The 19,035-nt window shown below is 38.3% G+C and overlaps 1 protein-coding gene across 4 annotated transcripts in view; it reads right to left on the minus strand.

The window, feature by feature from the left end:
- Window positions 1-734: 734 nt before the first annotated feature.
- The window catches only part of qkia (QKI, KH domain containing, RNA binding a), an 85,250-nt gene continuing 66,949 nt past the window's right edge, over window positions 735-19,035 (minus strand). The window contains exons 5-8 of one of the 4 annotated variants that reach the window (XM_049464178.1): window positions 13,120-13,207; window positions 9,893-10,168; window positions 4,952-5,026; window positions 735-4,007 (exon numbers count right to left, since the gene is read on the minus strand). In XM_049464178.1, coding sequence (XP_049320135.1) covers window positions 3,991-4,007; window positions 4,952-5,026; window positions 9,893-10,168; window positions 13,120-13,207 — 456 coding nt within the window. In that variant the 3' untranslated portion in view covers window positions 735-3,990. Of the gene's footprint in view, window positions 4,008-4,951; window positions 5,027-9,772; window positions 10,193-13,119; window positions 13,208-19,035 lie in introns of all 4 variants that reach the window. The other 3 variants (XM_049464176.1, XM_049464177.1, XM_049464175.1) reach the window with 3 other exon arrangements.

Raw genomic sequence — 19,035 nt, forward strand, 5'->3', positions numbered from 1 at the left:
CAAGCAAACCCTGCAGCTGGAGTGTGTGTGTGTGTGTGTGTATGAGAGAGACAGTCAGCATTGCAGCTTGGGTTTGGATCAGGGTTTAGACGTGGGTTTAGGTGTGAGCTGTTACAGGTTTCTCTATTGCAACAAAGGTGAGACCGCATGAGCAGAGTGAGGATGGACCGTGCACTGTTCCAGTTAGAGTGAGTGAGTGAGTGCGTGCTCAGGTGATCCAGTGTATGAGGGCATTTTTAAAAGTGTATGTATGCATGTGTTTATATACACATATATTCAGTAATATGCAAACGTTTGTGCAGCCATGATCAAAAATGTCGATATTCTGTACATTTTCTGCACCTTTTACACATTTTGTTTATTTCCTGAATTTAGCAAATTGGAAATAAATAAAACAATGTATAAAATGTGTCAAGATTTATTCAAAATATAAAAAATAAAGATTCACATGTTATGTTTGTATATTATGTATATTTTTTAGAACATCATTACATATAATTTGCACAAACCTCTGCATACGACTGTATATTTTTGTGTGCGAGTTTGTGTGTGCGTTTGTGTGTGTGTATATGTATGTGTGTTAGTGCGCTTCTTTCAGTTCCGTGTTCAAAAGTGTAAAAGTGGTCAGTCACTAGTTTTAATCGTGTTAGTCCGTGAACCAGACCAAAAGTAGTTATACATTCATTAACCAGGTTAAAAACACAAGACCAAAATAAAAATATCAGCAAAGTTAGTAAAATTCTTACTAAGAATGTTTATTAAAATAAATGCCAAGGGGGGAGGGGTTAATAAGAAAAATAACAGCATACACCATGAAACTAAATGCAAGCATGTAAAAATTCCTTACGACAAGAAAAACTAATAAAGTTGCTAAATGAGTTAAACAAGCTAAGGATCAGCAAGAAAACAAATAAACAAATTAAACTTGTAGGAAAGGCAACACTCCCAAACAAGAGAGACAGAGTTTCTGAGAGAGATGTCAGAGGGCATAAAGAGGGGGGAGGACGTGGATAAAAAAAAAAATGTAGTGGGCTTCATTGAAAAACAATCAAAAGAAACAGGTCAGAAAAAGTGATTTATAATATACATATAAAATGAAGTTAGAAAAATACATTAGAAACCTGTAACAATGATTGTAAATTACATTATTATACATGTAGTAGGCAGGCAGGAGAGAATACAAGAGATCTTCTCTGTACACCTGATGGACTAAATACCTTAAAACAATGACCAACAGTGTGTAGTAACATTGGTAAGAGGGCGTTCTCTTTAATACTGCTTCATTTCTGAGCTGTCTTCTTCAACCTCCCGGCTGATATTGCATTTCATTAGTTATTTAAGAGTTTCAAAAATACTGAAAACAAAAACAGTGACCTTTCCTGCGTAACAGAATGACCAGGAGAATGAAACAGACTGCCGGCGTGGACAATAACGCTCAAATTTTCCATCGGTTTGTTCGTACGTTTTTTTCTGTGATTCACTCGACCCCCCAGGTTTTTTTTTTTTTGGAAGAAGCCGGACTTGATTTAGGCTCTACTTGATCGCTTTCAAGGGTTTGGCACTGAGATTTAAAACGATTGACTCACAGTAACACAGCCTTAAATTTAGGCCCTTTTTGTAAAACAAAGTAAAGAAGGAACAGAAAAAAAAAAAGTTTAAGGGCTTAAACATTTCATCCCGGATACAGAATTCCCTACATTACATTATTTTATAAATGGCAGTTTGCTTTAAACAGAATCACAGTAACAAAGAAACACTACTGATATAACATCGTTAACAATTGAGAGAAATAAAGAATTTGTTCAAATGGCAAAAACAGAAGGGAAAAGGGAAGGGGGACTCAACCTAATCCCGGGAAGACGAAAATCATGGCACATAGTTAGCTGGTCAAATGACTGCTATTCTTTTTTCTTTTCTTTTTTTTTTTTGCATAGAGTAGTTTTAGTGGCACAGCAGCGCGACTTTTAGCCTCGCTTCACCACCCCGTCGCCATAGCTACTGCAGGATATTACTTATCTAGTTTAACAGAAAGTAACTCTGAGAAAAAAATAAACCCAGAAAGAAAAGAAACGACCACCAATAAGGCACTTTTTTTATTTTCTCCTCTCTAATTCGCCTCCTCGAATCGCTTACGACTGGAAACATTCCAAGTTTTGACGAGTTTGGTCTTGACCAATAGCATCCGAACATCACAGAGTCTTCTACAACTTTTTTTTTCTACGTTTTTCTTATTTTTGTAACTGCAAGTTAAGTATAAAAAGCTAAAATTGGCAAAAATATATTTCATCTCCAGCACCCTGTAAAAGTATCTAATTTTGATCGTTTCAGTATCTTAATATGCAATGATGTATCTACATTTGTATACATTTTTTTTATATAGATATATAACATGTATGTATAAAGCAATTTGAACAGGCAGACATGGCTTTCACATCCTATTGTTTTTTTTTTCTTGAGGAACAGTTAAAGAAACCTGTATTATGTAGTTTAAAGAAAAGTGTGCGGGACACATTGTGGATGAGCAGATCGGTACTAGATTTGAAGGGAGTGTTAGGGAAGCAGTTAAACTTGGTAATGAATTTGAGGCAAATTAATCCCCTTAAACGATGTCAATTATTGGGAAACGGTGGTTTTGGCAAATTTTAGTCAAAATAAAAGGGAAAAGAAAAAACATAACAAAAATGAGAAATGCAGGTTATGTACAGACACCAGTAAAGGACAAATCCTCCTCCCCTTTTCTGTCCAACTCCTCACATGTAATTCTTAGTGTTTCTTGCTTTAATTATTATTAATAATATTAATCCTGGAGCACTATGTGAAAACTTCATGCTATTCAGTTGGATGTCAAACATACAGGCATGACATCACACCTCCTCAAACTCCTCAAGCTAGAGCCCTCTGCACTTCGATATATATACTCATATAGATATAGAGTGATAAATTCAATAAATGGAAACCCTTTGGCTAAATATGCACACATAATACTTTTTTTTGTTGTTTTTTTGTGTCACAGCTCGTTCAGAAAGAAAAAAAAATTCTATAAATTCAGGCACTGTTATATTTATATATCGGAGGCTGGGGTTTGGGGTGGCATAGGTTGAGAGCACAGTAGCTACTGGTCGAGCCCAGCCTTAAACATCCTAAGATTTAGATCTGCTGAGAACACTCTTCTTAACGAGCCCCCCGCTGTCAGCTGCCCTCCTTCTAAGCTGGCACTGGCACTGCAGCTACTAAACTAGTCAAAATTTAACCAAAAAAAAAAACAAAACAAAAGAACAAAAACAGGCAAATAAAAGTACATGAAAATGTAACACAAACCAAAAATCAAAAGTGTAACAGAACAGAAAGCTTTTTAGCAGTCCGTTGTTTTAGCCATGCAGCTAGCTAGCTAGGCGCACCCAGAATGTGTCAGCGTAGAATAGATGAAAAACAAAACACAGCTACACATGAGACTGACAAAATTAACAAGTTTGTGTGAGCAGATTATTCACTTTCTCGCTTGGAATTTTTTCACTTTTTTGGAAATTTAAACTCAAATTGAGGTCGGAATTTGAATTGGGTGTGGTCTTATAAACCAGGTCAAATTAAAGTGTAGATTTGAGTGTGTGAGTGAGTGTTTAAGGGGAAGAATAACACAGGGTTTTATTGCTTTAAACTCAGTGCAGATTCTTGGGTTAACGCTACTGATAAACACCCAACAATCAGGGGTTTAGAAATGGGGGGAAATAAACAAAACAAATGCAGAAAGTAAGAAAGGGTGAATAAGGTTTAACACTTAAAAAATAATACTCTCAATCGTCACACAACTTGTCGGTTGGCATTCGCTCACATCGTGTTTGGTGTTGGTTTGTGTGTTAGGGTCACTTTCAGACAGGTGCGTCTCTCTCTCTCAGCGTCCGACAGGCTAGCAAAAGGCAATTACCAGTTAATCTGATCAGCAGGCAGGCTTGGGGCGGCTCATCATTGGGTGAAGAGTTCAGAGGTCATTTGTTAGTTGCCGGTGGCGGCTAGGTGGTTAGGAACAAAAAAAAAAAAAATAATAAAACAAATAAAAAGGAAAAAAAGATAGAGAGGATATTAGTGTCAGCAAGAAGAGACTGGAATGACATCATTTTAACAGTAAAATGAATGCAATCTCTTTTCAAATCCCCTCAAACCCCACGGCCAAGACACAAACAGGCTAAATCTGGTTATAATCATGGCGTAAAAGTACACCATGATTGGAAATATCATTTGAGCCCCCCAACCTGAATCAAAAATCGTTATTAAGCAGCTACGATGCCCCACGTACCCACAAACAAAAGCAGAGGAACGTCAAACGGACAAACAGAACAAAAATTACACAAACAGAAGCTAGTAAATGTTTAGTTTAGTGTCGTTTGGGTTGGAATGCGTGTTACGAACAGTGATTAGTGGTAAGGGGACTTGGAGAACTAGTACTGTTTTTTTTTTTGTCCTTCAATGCAGTTTAAAAAAAAAACAAAAAGGGTGAATTTTGCTAATTTCTGCCATCTTTATTTTTCAGTAGTAAGAAACACATTCCCTATGTCTTTAGTACCTTTGGTACAACTAAAATAGGATACAACTAAAATAAGGTACAAAATTATTCTGTACTATTCAAAATATTGTTAAATATTTTACAACATATGTAACAAAAAAAGGCTGCTGAGGTAAACAGGAGTTTGAAATGTGTTCGCTATAATTCTAATAAGTCCCACTGCAAAGAAAGTGAACATTTAAACATTACTATCCGTTTTTCGCGTAGATAAATTAAATAAGTGTGTATTACTTTAGCTATTATCAACAAACACCTGAGTGTGGCAACTGTAAACATGTAGAAAAGTAGTGGACTTTGCAGGAAGTGATGTGTATTCAGTCCTGATCTGAAACAGCACAGCAACAAAATAACAATGGAAATAATAATAAGATAGAAGGGTCATTACTAACTAACCTCTGTCTGCGGTCACTATCCTTTGGTAAGGATGGACCCGTGAGTCATGTCTCCGCACTTTAGTAGCCATTGCACCTAGATCGCAACAGGTCCACATGGTTAGACACTGTTCACCACAAGGAGTAGTCTGTCAACAGAATGCTAACCATGCTAACAGTGAACGAAAAAGAACAGCTGAAAATCAGCATTCTGCAAATGTAATACTGAGATTTTTATTGAACCTATTTTATTCAATGAAATCACAGTCATCTAATCAAAAACTATTCATCTGGGTGGAGCTACTGAAAAATGTGGGTGTGGTCTATGTGGTTATGGACACCCCCACACTGAAAATGACAAGGCAATTCTTTAAATACTTATTTTTGAATCTAATTAAAACTTTAAAAATCAACTGGTTGCCGCAGGCCTCCATTCACTGTTAGTCATGCTAGCATGTTTGTTTGAGCTATTCCTCTCATTATTCTGAAGCCCAACAGTCAGATAAACCAAATCTAGACTCTAATAAACTCTAATAAAACTCTTCTTTTTGAATAATTAACAGTAATTATCTGCTACTCTTATCTAGAACTTACATTTATAAAAATCATATATGATCACAGGTCTGAGACTATAAGATTAGATTGAGGTCTGATTTGCTTGATCTGACTTGGAACCACAAATACATTTACATATACCACAACACATCTTTAATACATGTTTATATACAGGCACAGTAAAAGTGCTATAAACATTTTCTGTACAGATAATACATATTCACAAAAACAACATAAAAAGTGAGGAATGCATCAGAAACACTGTCAGTTTAAATATGAGGTAGAGTTCAGGTCCTGATATATACACAGCATGTGGTCTGAGACAGAGGGCTTTTAGAGACAGGTGGGTGAGAACGGGGGAAAAAAAAAAACAAAACAAAGAGGAAGATAAAGGATAAAACAAAATCTATATAGGCTTAATTCTGCATAAATATAAAATTGATAGATTTTTTCTACATTACAGTCAGAGAAAACACTGCAAATGTAAAACGTCTGAAAAACATGCTACATAATGGTTCTAAATGAGAAAAAATAAATAAATGAACACAGACTGTGCTAAAGTGCTAACTGTTTAACTAAAGAAAGAAAAAAACAAAAGAGTGTGTCCTACACTTCCTGTAGTGTATTACTTTATGATAGGATGAGGTTGTGGATTATATATGTGGATTATATCATTACAAATCGCTCCAAAGGTTTTTTTTTTAGCATATTACACTCTTATAAGTATGAGTGTGTGAATCATATGAACATAAAACACTAAATTTATATTTTATTTAATGGTAAAATTGCAGGTTTATGGTTGTAGCCTGTGTAGATTGATAGTATCTTAGCTCCTGTGATCTCCTATAGAACGTTCATCACACTGACACACTCTGAAAATTCTCTCTTTCACCATGACACTCTCTCTCTCACTCTCTCTCTCTATCGTAAGATAGAGAAAAGTAGCACGCCCACATAGTGAGCCCCTAATCACGAACTATCTACTGGACATCTGCCGCTCACACAGACACAGAGAGAGAGGAAAAGATAAAAATAAAAAAAGGACAGAGAGGCATCTAAGAAAACAAGACAGTTAAAAAAAAAAAAAAAGAAAAAAAGAAAAACAGGAAAAAAGGAAGGCATGACGGTGGACAAACTGTGCAAGATAAAGTGAGGGGGTAGAGGGCAGGGCGGTGTGTGTGTGTGTTTGGGGGTTTAGCTGGTGTTGGATCGATAGCGTGAGTAAATAACAGAGTGCTAAGCTGAGGAGCTGCAGAGTTAAAGGAGAAAATCCAGCATCGCCTGAAGAGCAGAACCCCTCTGGCCTCAGAGCAGAGGGCAGATATGGGCTAAGCAATTTCTCAGCTTATTAAATCTGCTTGGGACAGATCTCCTCATTTAAAAACCACAGGCTTTATTAAACATTACTAAAACTTAATGTGTAGCAGAGTGGAACAGCTGTCTACACGGGTTTGATTCCCAGCAGTGCCGCAGAAGCACAGAAGATTACTGTGCTTACGCTTTCTTGAGGGGGTTGGATGGTCTAAACACCCCCCATCACTCAGTGTAGTCAATGTTAGCCAGCGAATGAGCAAATATTGCTAGCTGATGTAGTGAAATCAGCATTAACGGTTAGCAGTCTCCTTCTGTGTTTGAGGTAGATTGAGATGTGGTGGAGCTTTTATCCTTCCAGTACTGCTCACATTGTGTGATGAGAGATTATGCAGAGTGGCTAGATAGTGGGGGAACTAGTAACCACTACATTGAGTTCTTAAAGTGGGAGAATAGAAATGACTACACTTTTACAGGGAGTTCCACATTCTAGATGCCCTGGAAGACTATGCTCACATTACAAGCCACACTGCTCAAACGTTTTTTTGCTCAGATTGGATTTGGCTATCTTAACGGTTCACATTTACAAATGTAAGTGATCTGTATCTGTGTGTAGTGTGAACGAATCTGTCTCCTTGAAACGCCTCCCATGCGCACATTAATACGTGTATAAATGCCACTATTTTCATCAACAACAAAAACGTCATATTAGAGAGACGACTCGTAGCTTTATGAAGGTAAATGGATGCGTTTGTTAGCAGCTCATATGTGGAGCATCTTTTGCTGGAGTGGAGAGTAAACAGCTGGTCTGAAGTACATGCTCAGGTTGAGGAGGTGAAAAAAGGCCAGGCGGTTTGCTTTTGCTGTTTTTGCAGCTGTAGCTGCACAGGTGCACCAAGAGATGTGTGGGTACGAGAGAGAAGCACGTAGCGCTAATGCTAATGCGTAAAAGCAAAAAGACGTATGAATTTTGATTTGACCGCTCACATTCGTGCCGCATGTCCATGGATTGGATACGTATCCGATTTAGGATCACATATGAAAGTGACTACATTTGTTTTGAAAAAAAAAAATCAGATTTGGCACGTTCACACGGCCGTGAAAAAATCAGATCTGTGCCACATTGAGCAAAAAATCAGATTTGAGTCACTTCCGCCTGGTAATGTGAGACGTAGCCTAAATGTGTTATCTTTGTATGTGAAGTTCCTGTCTGAACAACCTTCCCAGTCATGTAAGTGAAATGGGCAATGGGGTGCAACAACAGCTACTAGCCATAGAGGGGGCTTTAGAGCAAAGCAGTTCAAAAACCACAGCACTAGATCCATTTGTGGATTAGGAAGCGTTCCTCTGAGAGGGTGGAAAGAAAGCAATTTCAAACACAATGAAACCACTGATCTACGAGTCTCTTCATTTACGGCTGTGTGAGCGCAACAGTGCTGTCCCTGCAGACGGACTGTGGATAATTCTCTCTCCAAACGGGGAGAGTGCAGGAGTTCAGAGGGTGAAGTCGCCGACGTCGAGAAGACAAGGAAAACAGTGGAAGAATTTAATGAACATTCGCAGCGAGACCAAGGCACTGTGGCACCGTGCCACACACTGACAGAACCAAGAGCTTTTCAAAAAGAACCCACCTGCATAGCCTCCAGCAAGAGACACAGCGAGGGATGGGGAAGAGAGAGAGAGAGAGAGAAATGTGTGCGAGCAAGCATGTCCCTGTCACGAAGTGTGTGTGCATGTGTGTGTGTGTGTGTGAGAATGTGAGTATGTTTTTCTCAAAAAATTAAGAAAAAACAAAAAAAAGTCCAAAAGGAAAAGCAGAAAGGGAATAACTAGCTAAACTTCCTATAGTAAACAGAGGTGACGCCCACCACACCTGTCTCAGTTTAGCACATCTGCACCCCTCACACCTGTTCTCACTTCCCTCTAAAACACCACCTGTGCAAATCTTTATCTGCCTCTTCAGTAAGTGATTCAATGAATCATAAAATAAAAAAATAAAAAAATTCACCACAATTCATGATTTGACTTGTGATTTGGTATGATTTAGAATTATATAAAAAAAAATACAGACAAACTATTAACACAGAAGTGGAATTTAAACAAAATCAATGCATTTAAAAATAACCAAATTTTATTTTGGCGTGTTTACTGAATATTATAATCAACTAATTTTAACACCGATTCACCTTCATCAATTCAATCAATTATTAAACGACATGTCATTAGAAAAAAATTAGTTATAATAATAATAATAATAATGGTTCAAGATTTTAAAATAATTAGATTTTGCTTAGTTATTTCTTAAATTACTTTTAGTTTTTCTTTTTTGATACACCATATTCGGTAAACACATTACTCTTTAAAGTACTTAATTTAACACTAAGTGTGCATTTTCTTTTTTAGCATAGTGGTGTAACTAGACTTCTGCTTTAAATCGCTCTGGTTTGTTTTGGTTCTGTTTTGTATCGTTTGTTTCCCGCTGGCTAAAAGTGACTTTTCCACACGGTTCTGAAATTTCTCGCCTGAGTGTTTCTACAGCGCTGCTATGAGACTTTCCAGCCACCCGCCGAAGTGACTCTACATCACGGTCAGGGGAGCTTTCCCCCTGCCTGCGGGTAAGTGCGCGTGTGTGGTGACTTTTATAGTTTTTTTTTGTTAAATGTAAAGCATTCTTAAATTTATAACATTTATAATTAAAATTAACTTTATTATTATTGCTAAATTAAAATAACCTAGGACCTCTGGGATACACACTTACAGTATAAATTCAATGTTCAGTGTTCAATCCAGTAAACATTTGGGGTTGTTTTTCTGGAGAGGGACAATAATAATATTATTAATAAGTTAGTCTGTGTTGACTAATAATATTTGAATTGATTATAATATTTAATAAAAGCACACAGCCAAAATAAAAGCAGTTCACCCCCCTCACACGAGCATTAGCACACCGGTCCTCAGCTGCTCAGCACATATTTACCTCTGAGTGAGTCCTGAGCAGGGCCGGGGGAAACTGCCCCGTTAAAAGCGGCCCCGTAAAACAGCGCTGCGGCGCCGTCCTGCTGACAGCCGAAGGGAAGTGCTTCTAGCCCCCGCTTACCTAGGACCCCTCCGTGCTCGATGGGGTACTCCAGCAGGGACGTGGGCGCCAGGGCATACGGGTAGTCATAGGGCGTGGTGTAGATAATGCCTGCGTCGGGCCCCGGGGGCACCAGAGCTGGCGTGCCGTTGGGCAGCATGGCGGCCATCTGCGTGGGGCGGATGATGTTCATGATGGGGGCCCCGCCGGGGGTTGGGGGTCTCAGGGCCGCCGGGGGCAGAACCTGACCGGTGGGGGCGGCGATGAGCCGCGGGCCCTGAGCCGCAGCGGCCGCCGCTGCAAGAGAGAAGGCAAGGTTCGCTAGAGTAAGAGAGTGAGAGAAAAGAGGGGAAAAGAGAGAGAAAATGGGAGAGAGAGAGAGGATGGAGTGGAAAAAGGACAGTAATCGGGGGGAAAATAAAAAAAAGAAAGTAAGGAAAGAGCAGGAGAAAGGCAAGAAATAAGAAAGGGAGGAAAATTTAAGGTTTATGAAAATGGTGAAAAGAGAGGTAGAAGAAAAGAATGAAAGAGATTGAAAGTAAAGGTGAAGAGTAGCAGAGTAATGAAGGCAGAACAATATTGAGGTAAAGAGACATTAACAGTAGGGAAAGAGAAAATTGTTAAGGAAAAAGATGAGTGTAAGAGAAGGGACGCAAGTAGAAGCAAGAAGAAGCAGAACAAACAGTGGAAAATGAAAAGCAGAAACATAGGAGGGAAAAAGGGGAGGGGCAAAAAAAGGAAAATTAGTCCATGCACTGATCACGCAACAAAAACCCACAACCGTCAGCAGGTAAACAAACAATAATCAGAAGGCAGGTGTGTAAATCAATAGGTGCACAAATCACATTAAAGCAAACCGTCACCATGGTAACTACACAGCACAGGAAGTGATCAAACAAGCATTAAAGTTGTCAATACTGTAGAGGAGTGAGTGTAGATCTGCTGCACAAAATCAGGTAGGGAAAAAAACTAAAAATATGACCTTAATTGACAGACTGTACGGATGTTGAGTAGATCTATTTTTGTAATGTAAAGCTATTAAAGCTCATATACACCACCCAAAAATAACGACAAAAAAGTATATATATTATAAAAGCAATGTACAGTTTTTAAAATACAGCAGATCGAGCACTCCTCTACATGACTGACAACTTCTACACTGTGAGGGCAGAAAATAAAAATATTGTACAAATAAAACATATACAAAAACAAAAACTTCTGTGAACATTCTGCAACGAAAAAAAGTGGCTACATTAAAAGCCTTCAGCATCACTATAATCCCAGTCATAAATATTCATGAGTCATGCAGTGAGGAAAAGAACGTAATTAAATAATACTAATAATACTACTACTACTACTACTACTACTGCCACTACTAGTAGTAACAGTAAAAATGAACACTTCCACTTGACATCACATTAATAGGGATGTTCCGATCCAATGCAGGTATATTTAAACCCATCAGCTGTCTTTTGTTTCTAGCACTGTGTTCCAGTTGAACAGCTTTTGCTGTACTGAAATAATATTGATTATTTATGTTCTATAGTAGTACCCATTCATTTTATGCATGAATTGCGTGTAATTAAGTGCAAACATCAAAATTAAAATCTGGGTTTTTTTTTTCGAGGCATTGCATGTTACACATGCAAATAGCTTATTGCTTGTTCACCACACTACATTCATAACACCAAAATATATTCTGAAATCACTAAGTTTCTTTTGCTGAATGCTTGCTGAATGCAAGCAGAGACAACAACAAAAGCATTTTCTTGATTTTTTTTTTAAATATTGTTGAATCTACTCTTTGAACTTTCAAAGAGCAAAATTTCCAGTACTTGTAGTAGAATTATAAAAAACGGATCAGCATTAAGGTACCTGGATCAGATCGGCACATCAGAACTTAAAACTTTACATGTATATGAATATGCATGCTGGGAAGAGTCTAATGCACATATTTAGGAGCAAGGTATTTATATTTTGCAATGGCATTGATGTATCATTTCTCTCTCACACACTCGCGCGCGCGCACACACACACCGACAGACGCACACACTGAATCATGCAGCTGGTGGGAGTAATTGTGCAGTGCACTTCAGGCCACACTAAGATTACGGCACACTGCATCTGGAGCAGCTTTTAAAAGGGCAGAGAAACGATGGAGAGAGAAAGAGAGAGGGAGTAGGGGGGAGGGAGGGAGAGAGAGGTCAAAATAGAGACAGAACGAGAGTTTTTGGACAGAAGAGGAGGTCCAACATTTAAAAAAAAAAAAAAAAACACCTGTAAAGATGACAGTGAGGTAGGAGTGTGTGTGTGTGTGTGGTTGACAGACGTAGTGATACAGATATTAATATGTAATCATATTTAGTAAGTGCTTGACTTAACAAGGACGTTATTCATCTGGAATGACTCTTTTTGAATACAGAAATATACAGACTAAACTGCAATTGTTTTAAACAGGACTGAGATTTAACCAGTTGGAGCAAACTAGTATTAAAACCAGTATTAAAAACTCAATAACCAGCATGGTGACCAAGGTAAAAACATATAAATAAAATATCCCATGAAATGTAATTACATAAAAAATTAAAACACCTAATATACTGGTCAAAAGCTCAAAAGCTTAACTGGTCTACCAACCAGTCCATCAGTATAGATTTTTCGATACCAGTTTTCACCTGGAGGAAGAGTTCACCCCTTTTTATACAACTTAACCAACCAAGATCAGCTTAGACCCCCTGGAACCAGTTACTAAAGTACCAATGATTGATTGAGTAGGTTTTTAACGCCGTGCCGACACACTAGGGTAATTTTTACGGCCATACTTAAGTCAGTTCTTCAAACTGACTCATTAAAACCATTATAAAAGATGTTTTATATTTAAAAAAGGAAAAAAATGTACAATTTTTCCAGGTGCTGCAGTTTTAAGCACATTTGGCATTTCACTTTCATTAAAAAAAACCTCAGTCTATCTGAGAGCAGTGGTTTGCAGTCCATTAAAATGTGTTTTATAGTAAGTCTCTCTTTACAAAGATGACGGGTTGGAGCATCTTCTCTAGTTAGTAGATTGTTGGTGCGTCAACCTGGAGTGTCCGATTCTACATTTTGTAAGGATGGTTTGGTGTAGACGACTGTCCATTCTAGTGTAGGTTCCATAACAGGTAGAACGCTTAACTGTACCAACCCTAGTGCGTGCGTGTGTGTGTGTGTGAGAGAGAGAGAGAGGGTGAGTGAGGAAAGTGTGTTCTTACGTGTTTTGATGTTGGTATCTCTGTAGGTTCCATTAAGAATGGCCAGCTCCATCAGCTGCATCTTTTTTAGGTTATCTTCTCCTTCCGCCTAAAAAAAAAAAAAAAAAAAAAAATCCAATCAGAGAAGACACTGACTATCCACTCAGGCTAACAAAGCTTCAAATCAAGCAAAATAAAAGTCTTAACAAAGAAATCTGAATATCTGAAAGTCAAGACCCCTTTTCCACATGATAATAATATTTAAAGTCTGTAGCTCCGCCCCACTTTCCTGGAACATCAGCATAAAGTTGCTGCTCCCAAATACAATTTCCTTTTTATTTAACAAACCTTTGTACAAAAATAAACGCACTGTAGCACCGCAGTCAGCCCCATCAATTAACAACTGCACACAAACACACACAAACACACACACACCTAAATTAGAGCAGGAAATTATTCACAGGAAGCAATTAGACCTGCACTCCTCCCACCCTCCATACAACAACTAAAAGAGAGCAACAGACAGCAAGAAAAAAGGCATAACAGAAAGAGACAAAAACTGATTAAAAAGGCAGAGAAGAGGAAAGAAAAACAGGTAGGAAGAAGACAAAGGAGAAAGTGAATCAGAGGTTAATTAAAATGGATCAAGAGAGAGGAAAGGAGTATAAGAAAAAATGATTGAGAGTAAGGAAAAGAAGATAGAGAGAGAGAGAGAGAGAGAGAGAATAGGAAATAAAGGGAGGGAGAGGCAGGCCTTAGGTCAGCAGACAGAGAATCAGAGTGGAATTATTTAAAAAAAGAAAAGAAAGAAAGAAAGAGAGAGAGAATGTGAGGTATTTTGAGTACATGCCGGAGGTGGAGAAAGCAGCTTTCAGCCAAAAAAGTAAAAAAGTAGAAATTCAGAATGAAGATCAAAAGCGAGTGTGACCTTTTCCATACACTGGTCTCTCTATCCTATATCTGTCACTGTATTCAGCTTTGGTTTTAAAATGACTATACGTATTTCACTGATTTCCAAGGGGCTCTGTGTGCACGCGGGTTATGGGTTAAAGGCAAAAGCCAAATACAATCTTTGTTTACCCATTTTGAAAGAGAGACAGAGCGAGAGAAAGAGTGTTTATCAGAAATGTATAAAATGTGATCATAAATGTGACTAATAGAAGTTTAAGTGATCACACTTAAGTGGAAGTGTTCAACATCAGTATTTAAGTGAGTAGTTTATTGTAAAATGTAGTACTGTAAGTCCTGAAAGTAAAAAGGTACAGTTCTGTGTTATGGGTGTAGTTATTACAGAAAGCAGTGAAAAGTTCAGAGTGAAAGGCAGAACAGGAGCAGTGAGGTCTTCTTAAAAGATCAGCTTGATCTCTTATTTACTCAATGATGAGCAGCTTTATCAAACCCGGTGACAGTGCAGAACATAGGTTTGGAATGATTCCTTACATTTTTATCATTGTTACAAGTAACGATGCAGCACAAACAATGTAATGGAGTAAAAGTATTCAACTAAAAGTGAAAGTAGAAGAAAAATAATAATAATACTCCAGTAGATACAGATACAGCATTTTACTACTTAAGTATAGGAGTATAACAGTAATAACAATTTTATTGCTATACATCTCTGGTGTTCAACACATTAAACATGCTTGCATTAACACTTTACTGCCTAATCCGTTAACATCTTCACTAAGAACAAATACAACAAAAAATGATCTGTAGTGGATTTTATAAGGGTAACATACCGCTGTTTAAAAAGCTTTTTAGATTGAGCCCATTTTGAACCACTACCTTATTGAATGTGTTGAACTTTTTTTAAGTTTTAAACAGTGGAGCAAATCAAACCACTTGTGTGCTGCTGCATCCTTAATTTAGTTACATCCCTGTGTGTAACAGTGCTCTAAAATCTACTGTAGATTCAGCAGCTCCTCTTCATTTTTATTTCTAGTCAGATGATCAGTATTCATATTGCTCTTCCGCCTCGCCTCACAACCCTCTGGAAGTGGGGGAGCAGCAGGTGTTTACCAGGTGAGAAGTTACTGTAGACCCCCTGAGTGGACCACCTTAAGCAGAAGGGAAGCGCTTCACAAGGCTCCGCGGCACTGAGGAATAGAAACCCTCCTCTCTGCACTCGAATGTGAATAAGAGAAAGGTTTCATTCCATTTCCTCCTCAGAACACACTCCAAACCCATCCACGGCCCGACAAACACTTCAGCAGCGCAGCACACACTCGCGCATATGCTCATGTGCGCACACGCGTTACTGTGCTGCAGGTGAACAGCTGCATCCTCAGAGCTGCACAGAAACTGCACAAAGAAATAAACAAGAACATGGAGGCGGGTGGGGTGTCCAGAGAGAGTGAGTAATCCATTCCACAGCACTGGAGTAATGAGTGTGTGCATGTGAGTAAGCATTAGTAAGAATGAATGCTCAAAGGTTGCTTTTTAAGGTCACCATGGAGTTTTTGGGGCATTTCAAAATAACCATGATCATATGATCCTTTTGCTTATTCTGATTTACTATGTATTACAGACTATAACACACTGCATGCAGTGTAGGGGGTGTTTTATAATGCTCTTATGTTCATCTGCTCCATAGTCTTATTCTGACAGACTGTAAAACACTACATGAAGTGTAGGGGGTGCTCTATAATGCCCTATAATGTTCATATGATCCATTCTTTCATTGTGACAGACTGTAACAAACAAAATAAGCATAGGGGGTGGTCTATAATACCCTATAATGTTCATATGTGCCATTCTTGTTTAATTGTGACACTGTAAAACACTACATAAAGTGTAGGGGGTACTCTATAACGCCCTATAATGATCATATGATCCATTATTTCATTGTGGCATACTGTAATACACTAAAATAAGCATAGGGGGTGCTTTATAATGCCCTATAATATTCATATGATCTATTCCTCATTGTGACAGACTGTAAAACACTACAGGAACTGTAGGGGTTGCTCTATAATGCCCTATAATGTTCATATGATCCATTCTTTCATTGTGACAGACTGTAATACACTAAAATAAGCATAGGCGGTGCTCTATAATGCCTTATAATGTTCATATGAGCCATTATTTCATTGTAACAGACTGTAATACACTAAAAGAAGCATAAGGGGTGCTCTATAATGCCCTATAATGTTCATATGAGCCATTATTTCTTGGTGGCAGACTGTAATACACTAAAATAAGCATAGAGGGTGCTGTATAATGCCCTATAATGTTCATATGATCCATACTCTCATTCTGGCAGACTCATGTAATGTAATAGACCACAGAAGGTGTAGGAGGTGTTTATAAAAAGTATTAATTGAATAATTAATTATAGGGTTAATGTCAGGTGCGGTGTGAGTGTGATTACAGGGACACTCAAGCAATTTATTCTTAAGACCCTTCAGCACACCAAACACCTCCTGTCTCTGAACAGGCAGGGGTCAGGCCTGACTAATCAAGCCCAGAGCGGAGAGTGAGCTCTTAATTTCTGTGCTCGGCCGTGCGAGGGGGAGAATCTCTCTGAAAGGCTTTGAGTGGATTTTAGAGTAGATAATGAGGGAGGTGAGAGAGAGTCCACGAGACGCAGAAACACTCCAGCATTAAACTAAAGACACTAAACTAAAAACAGGATCATTCTGACAGACTGCAAAGGTTTGAGCACCCCTGTTCGTATGACACATATCCACTACAGGAAAATTAAATGCAATTTTTGCACATTCTATATACATTTTCTTAATTAAACATAACAGATAGTATTTACAGATAAAACAAAATTTTGGTAACACTTTATAATAAGGGTCACAATTACTCAGTCCTGAACACAGTAATGAACATTGTCAAATGGTAACTAATCTCAATTATTAATTGCCACTAGTTATTAGATATTAAACATTACTAAATTTTAAAGCTTAAATTATGTTAAAAATAATGCATTGGGACTTTAGCTGTTGTATGTAGTGTCAATTAGTTCTGGGAGGTTAATTTGATTAATCGAATGACTGTTTTATTGCGATTTCCAAATAGGATAATGAAGATTGCACATCCTTATGAACAAAAGCTGCCAGAGGTAATCTCAACATAGACATTTGCTTCTGTAAGGATCCTGTAAAGAATCTTTGTGTTGGTGATTTTTATTTTTACACTTGTCCTTAACTGAAATACAAGGACATAATATTTTCATTGTTAGCTTGCACACCATTGTATATGGTGGTGTTTGTGTATTAAAAAAAAATTAAAAAAAAATAATGGGTTAAGACTTTTGGTCATCAGTACTGTTAATTAAAGCACCCTTTTTGTAAAGTGTTACCTATATTTTGCAATACACTTCGTAACACCTAAAAACGGGTCAATCTCAGGTCAAACAGAGAGAGAGAGGGAGTGAGTGTGTGTGAGAGAGATGTAAGTGAATAAAGGTGTTTATGGAGAGCAGTGTGCCGGTGGTCTGGAGAAATCAGAGGGAAGCCTGAGGGAATTCTGGCACGGATATAACCACCAGGAGCAGCCGGAATGGGGCAGTGAAATGTTTCCACACACTCACACACACACACTCACACACACTCACACACACTCACACACACTCACACACACTCACACACACTCACACACACTCACACACACTCACACACACTCACACACACTCACACACACTCACACACACTCACACACACACACAATAAACCTGCTCTATCTAAAGGAATCAGATGGAATCAGTGGGGTCTATTTGTGCAGGCACTGGAGCAGAGCAGACATCATTGGCTACAGCAAGGTGTGTGCGTGTGTGTGTGTGTGTGTGTGTACATGTTTTATGAGCTCAGTAACTTTCACTTTCACACAGTAAAAAAAAAAAAACAGGAAAGTTGATGTCACTTCTGCTGAGCACCTAAACTGATATGGGTTCAAAGACAGAACTGGAGAGTGGTTCTATGTGTAACTAGTAATTAGTGGAATATATTCTATATTAGAACAACACTCATATCACAGAGTACCATTATTAAACCCAACTAAAGAGATATATTTAACACTCTCTAGTTACCCACATTAGACCACTAGTCTTAATGAACAGCCCAGTTTTGAAAGATGTATAAAGCAAATCAATGGTTGTGCTTTATAAGAGAATTTCTTCTCTTATATAAATGAAAGAGCTAAAAGGTCTGAAGTAACCAGCAGACATGACAAAACCTCTCTCTCTCTTTTCCACATGTTAACACAGTTCAGAGATAGGGACACATTTTCCCACTTCCTGTCCAGGAAACCTGTCGGCTGAAACCCCCAACACTCCACAGGTATGCAGACCAATGCTCCAATCTCACTGTCATTCTCCCCTGCAATACCACACACACCCACTTGGTACTTACGGGAGTTCATTATGTTTGAGTGCCTCGATTTAGAGAAAAGACAGTGATTATAGAAGTATACTGTATGTTTCCTTACAACAATGGTCTCCATGCAAACAAAAACGATTAGAAACTAATTTGTTTCCATTCAACCTCGCTCTCCACAGTACTCTAGAAAACAGTCATTTGTAGGCAACTAAAACACAGTTTTTAAGGGGTTCTCTATTCCTTACATTGGAGAATAAAATACAGATTTTCACCTTTACAGTTCAAAATAATATAGTGCTTCTGATTTAACGTAGAATACAGCAACTTGAAAGTTGATGGGTAATTACTGTGGGTCTACACAAGTGTACACAGGTGCACAGGTGGATGTGGCCTGTAGAGGGCAGTAAAAGAGATCTGAGCTTTGTGTTGGGGATGAATAGGCTTTATTAGGGGCCTTCATTGGGCCACATTGGATGCAACCTTGGAGGCTAACAGCTTTGCCATCAATATCCCCTCAAATCTCCTGTACACAGTCAGCCAAGGTCCAGTACCAGACCTCCCTCTCCCGTTCCTCTCTCATCACATCATTCAGCCCTAATCCTGCCTCCAACTG

Source organism: Astyanax mexicanus, chromosome 14 (genome assembly GCF_023375975.1).
Source record: "Astyanax mexicanus isolate ESR-SI-001 chromosome 14, AstMex3_surface, whole genome shotgun sequence".
Lineage (NCBI taxonomy): Eukaryota > Metazoa > Chordata > Actinopteri > Characiformes > Acestrorhamphidae > Astyanax > Astyanax mexicanus.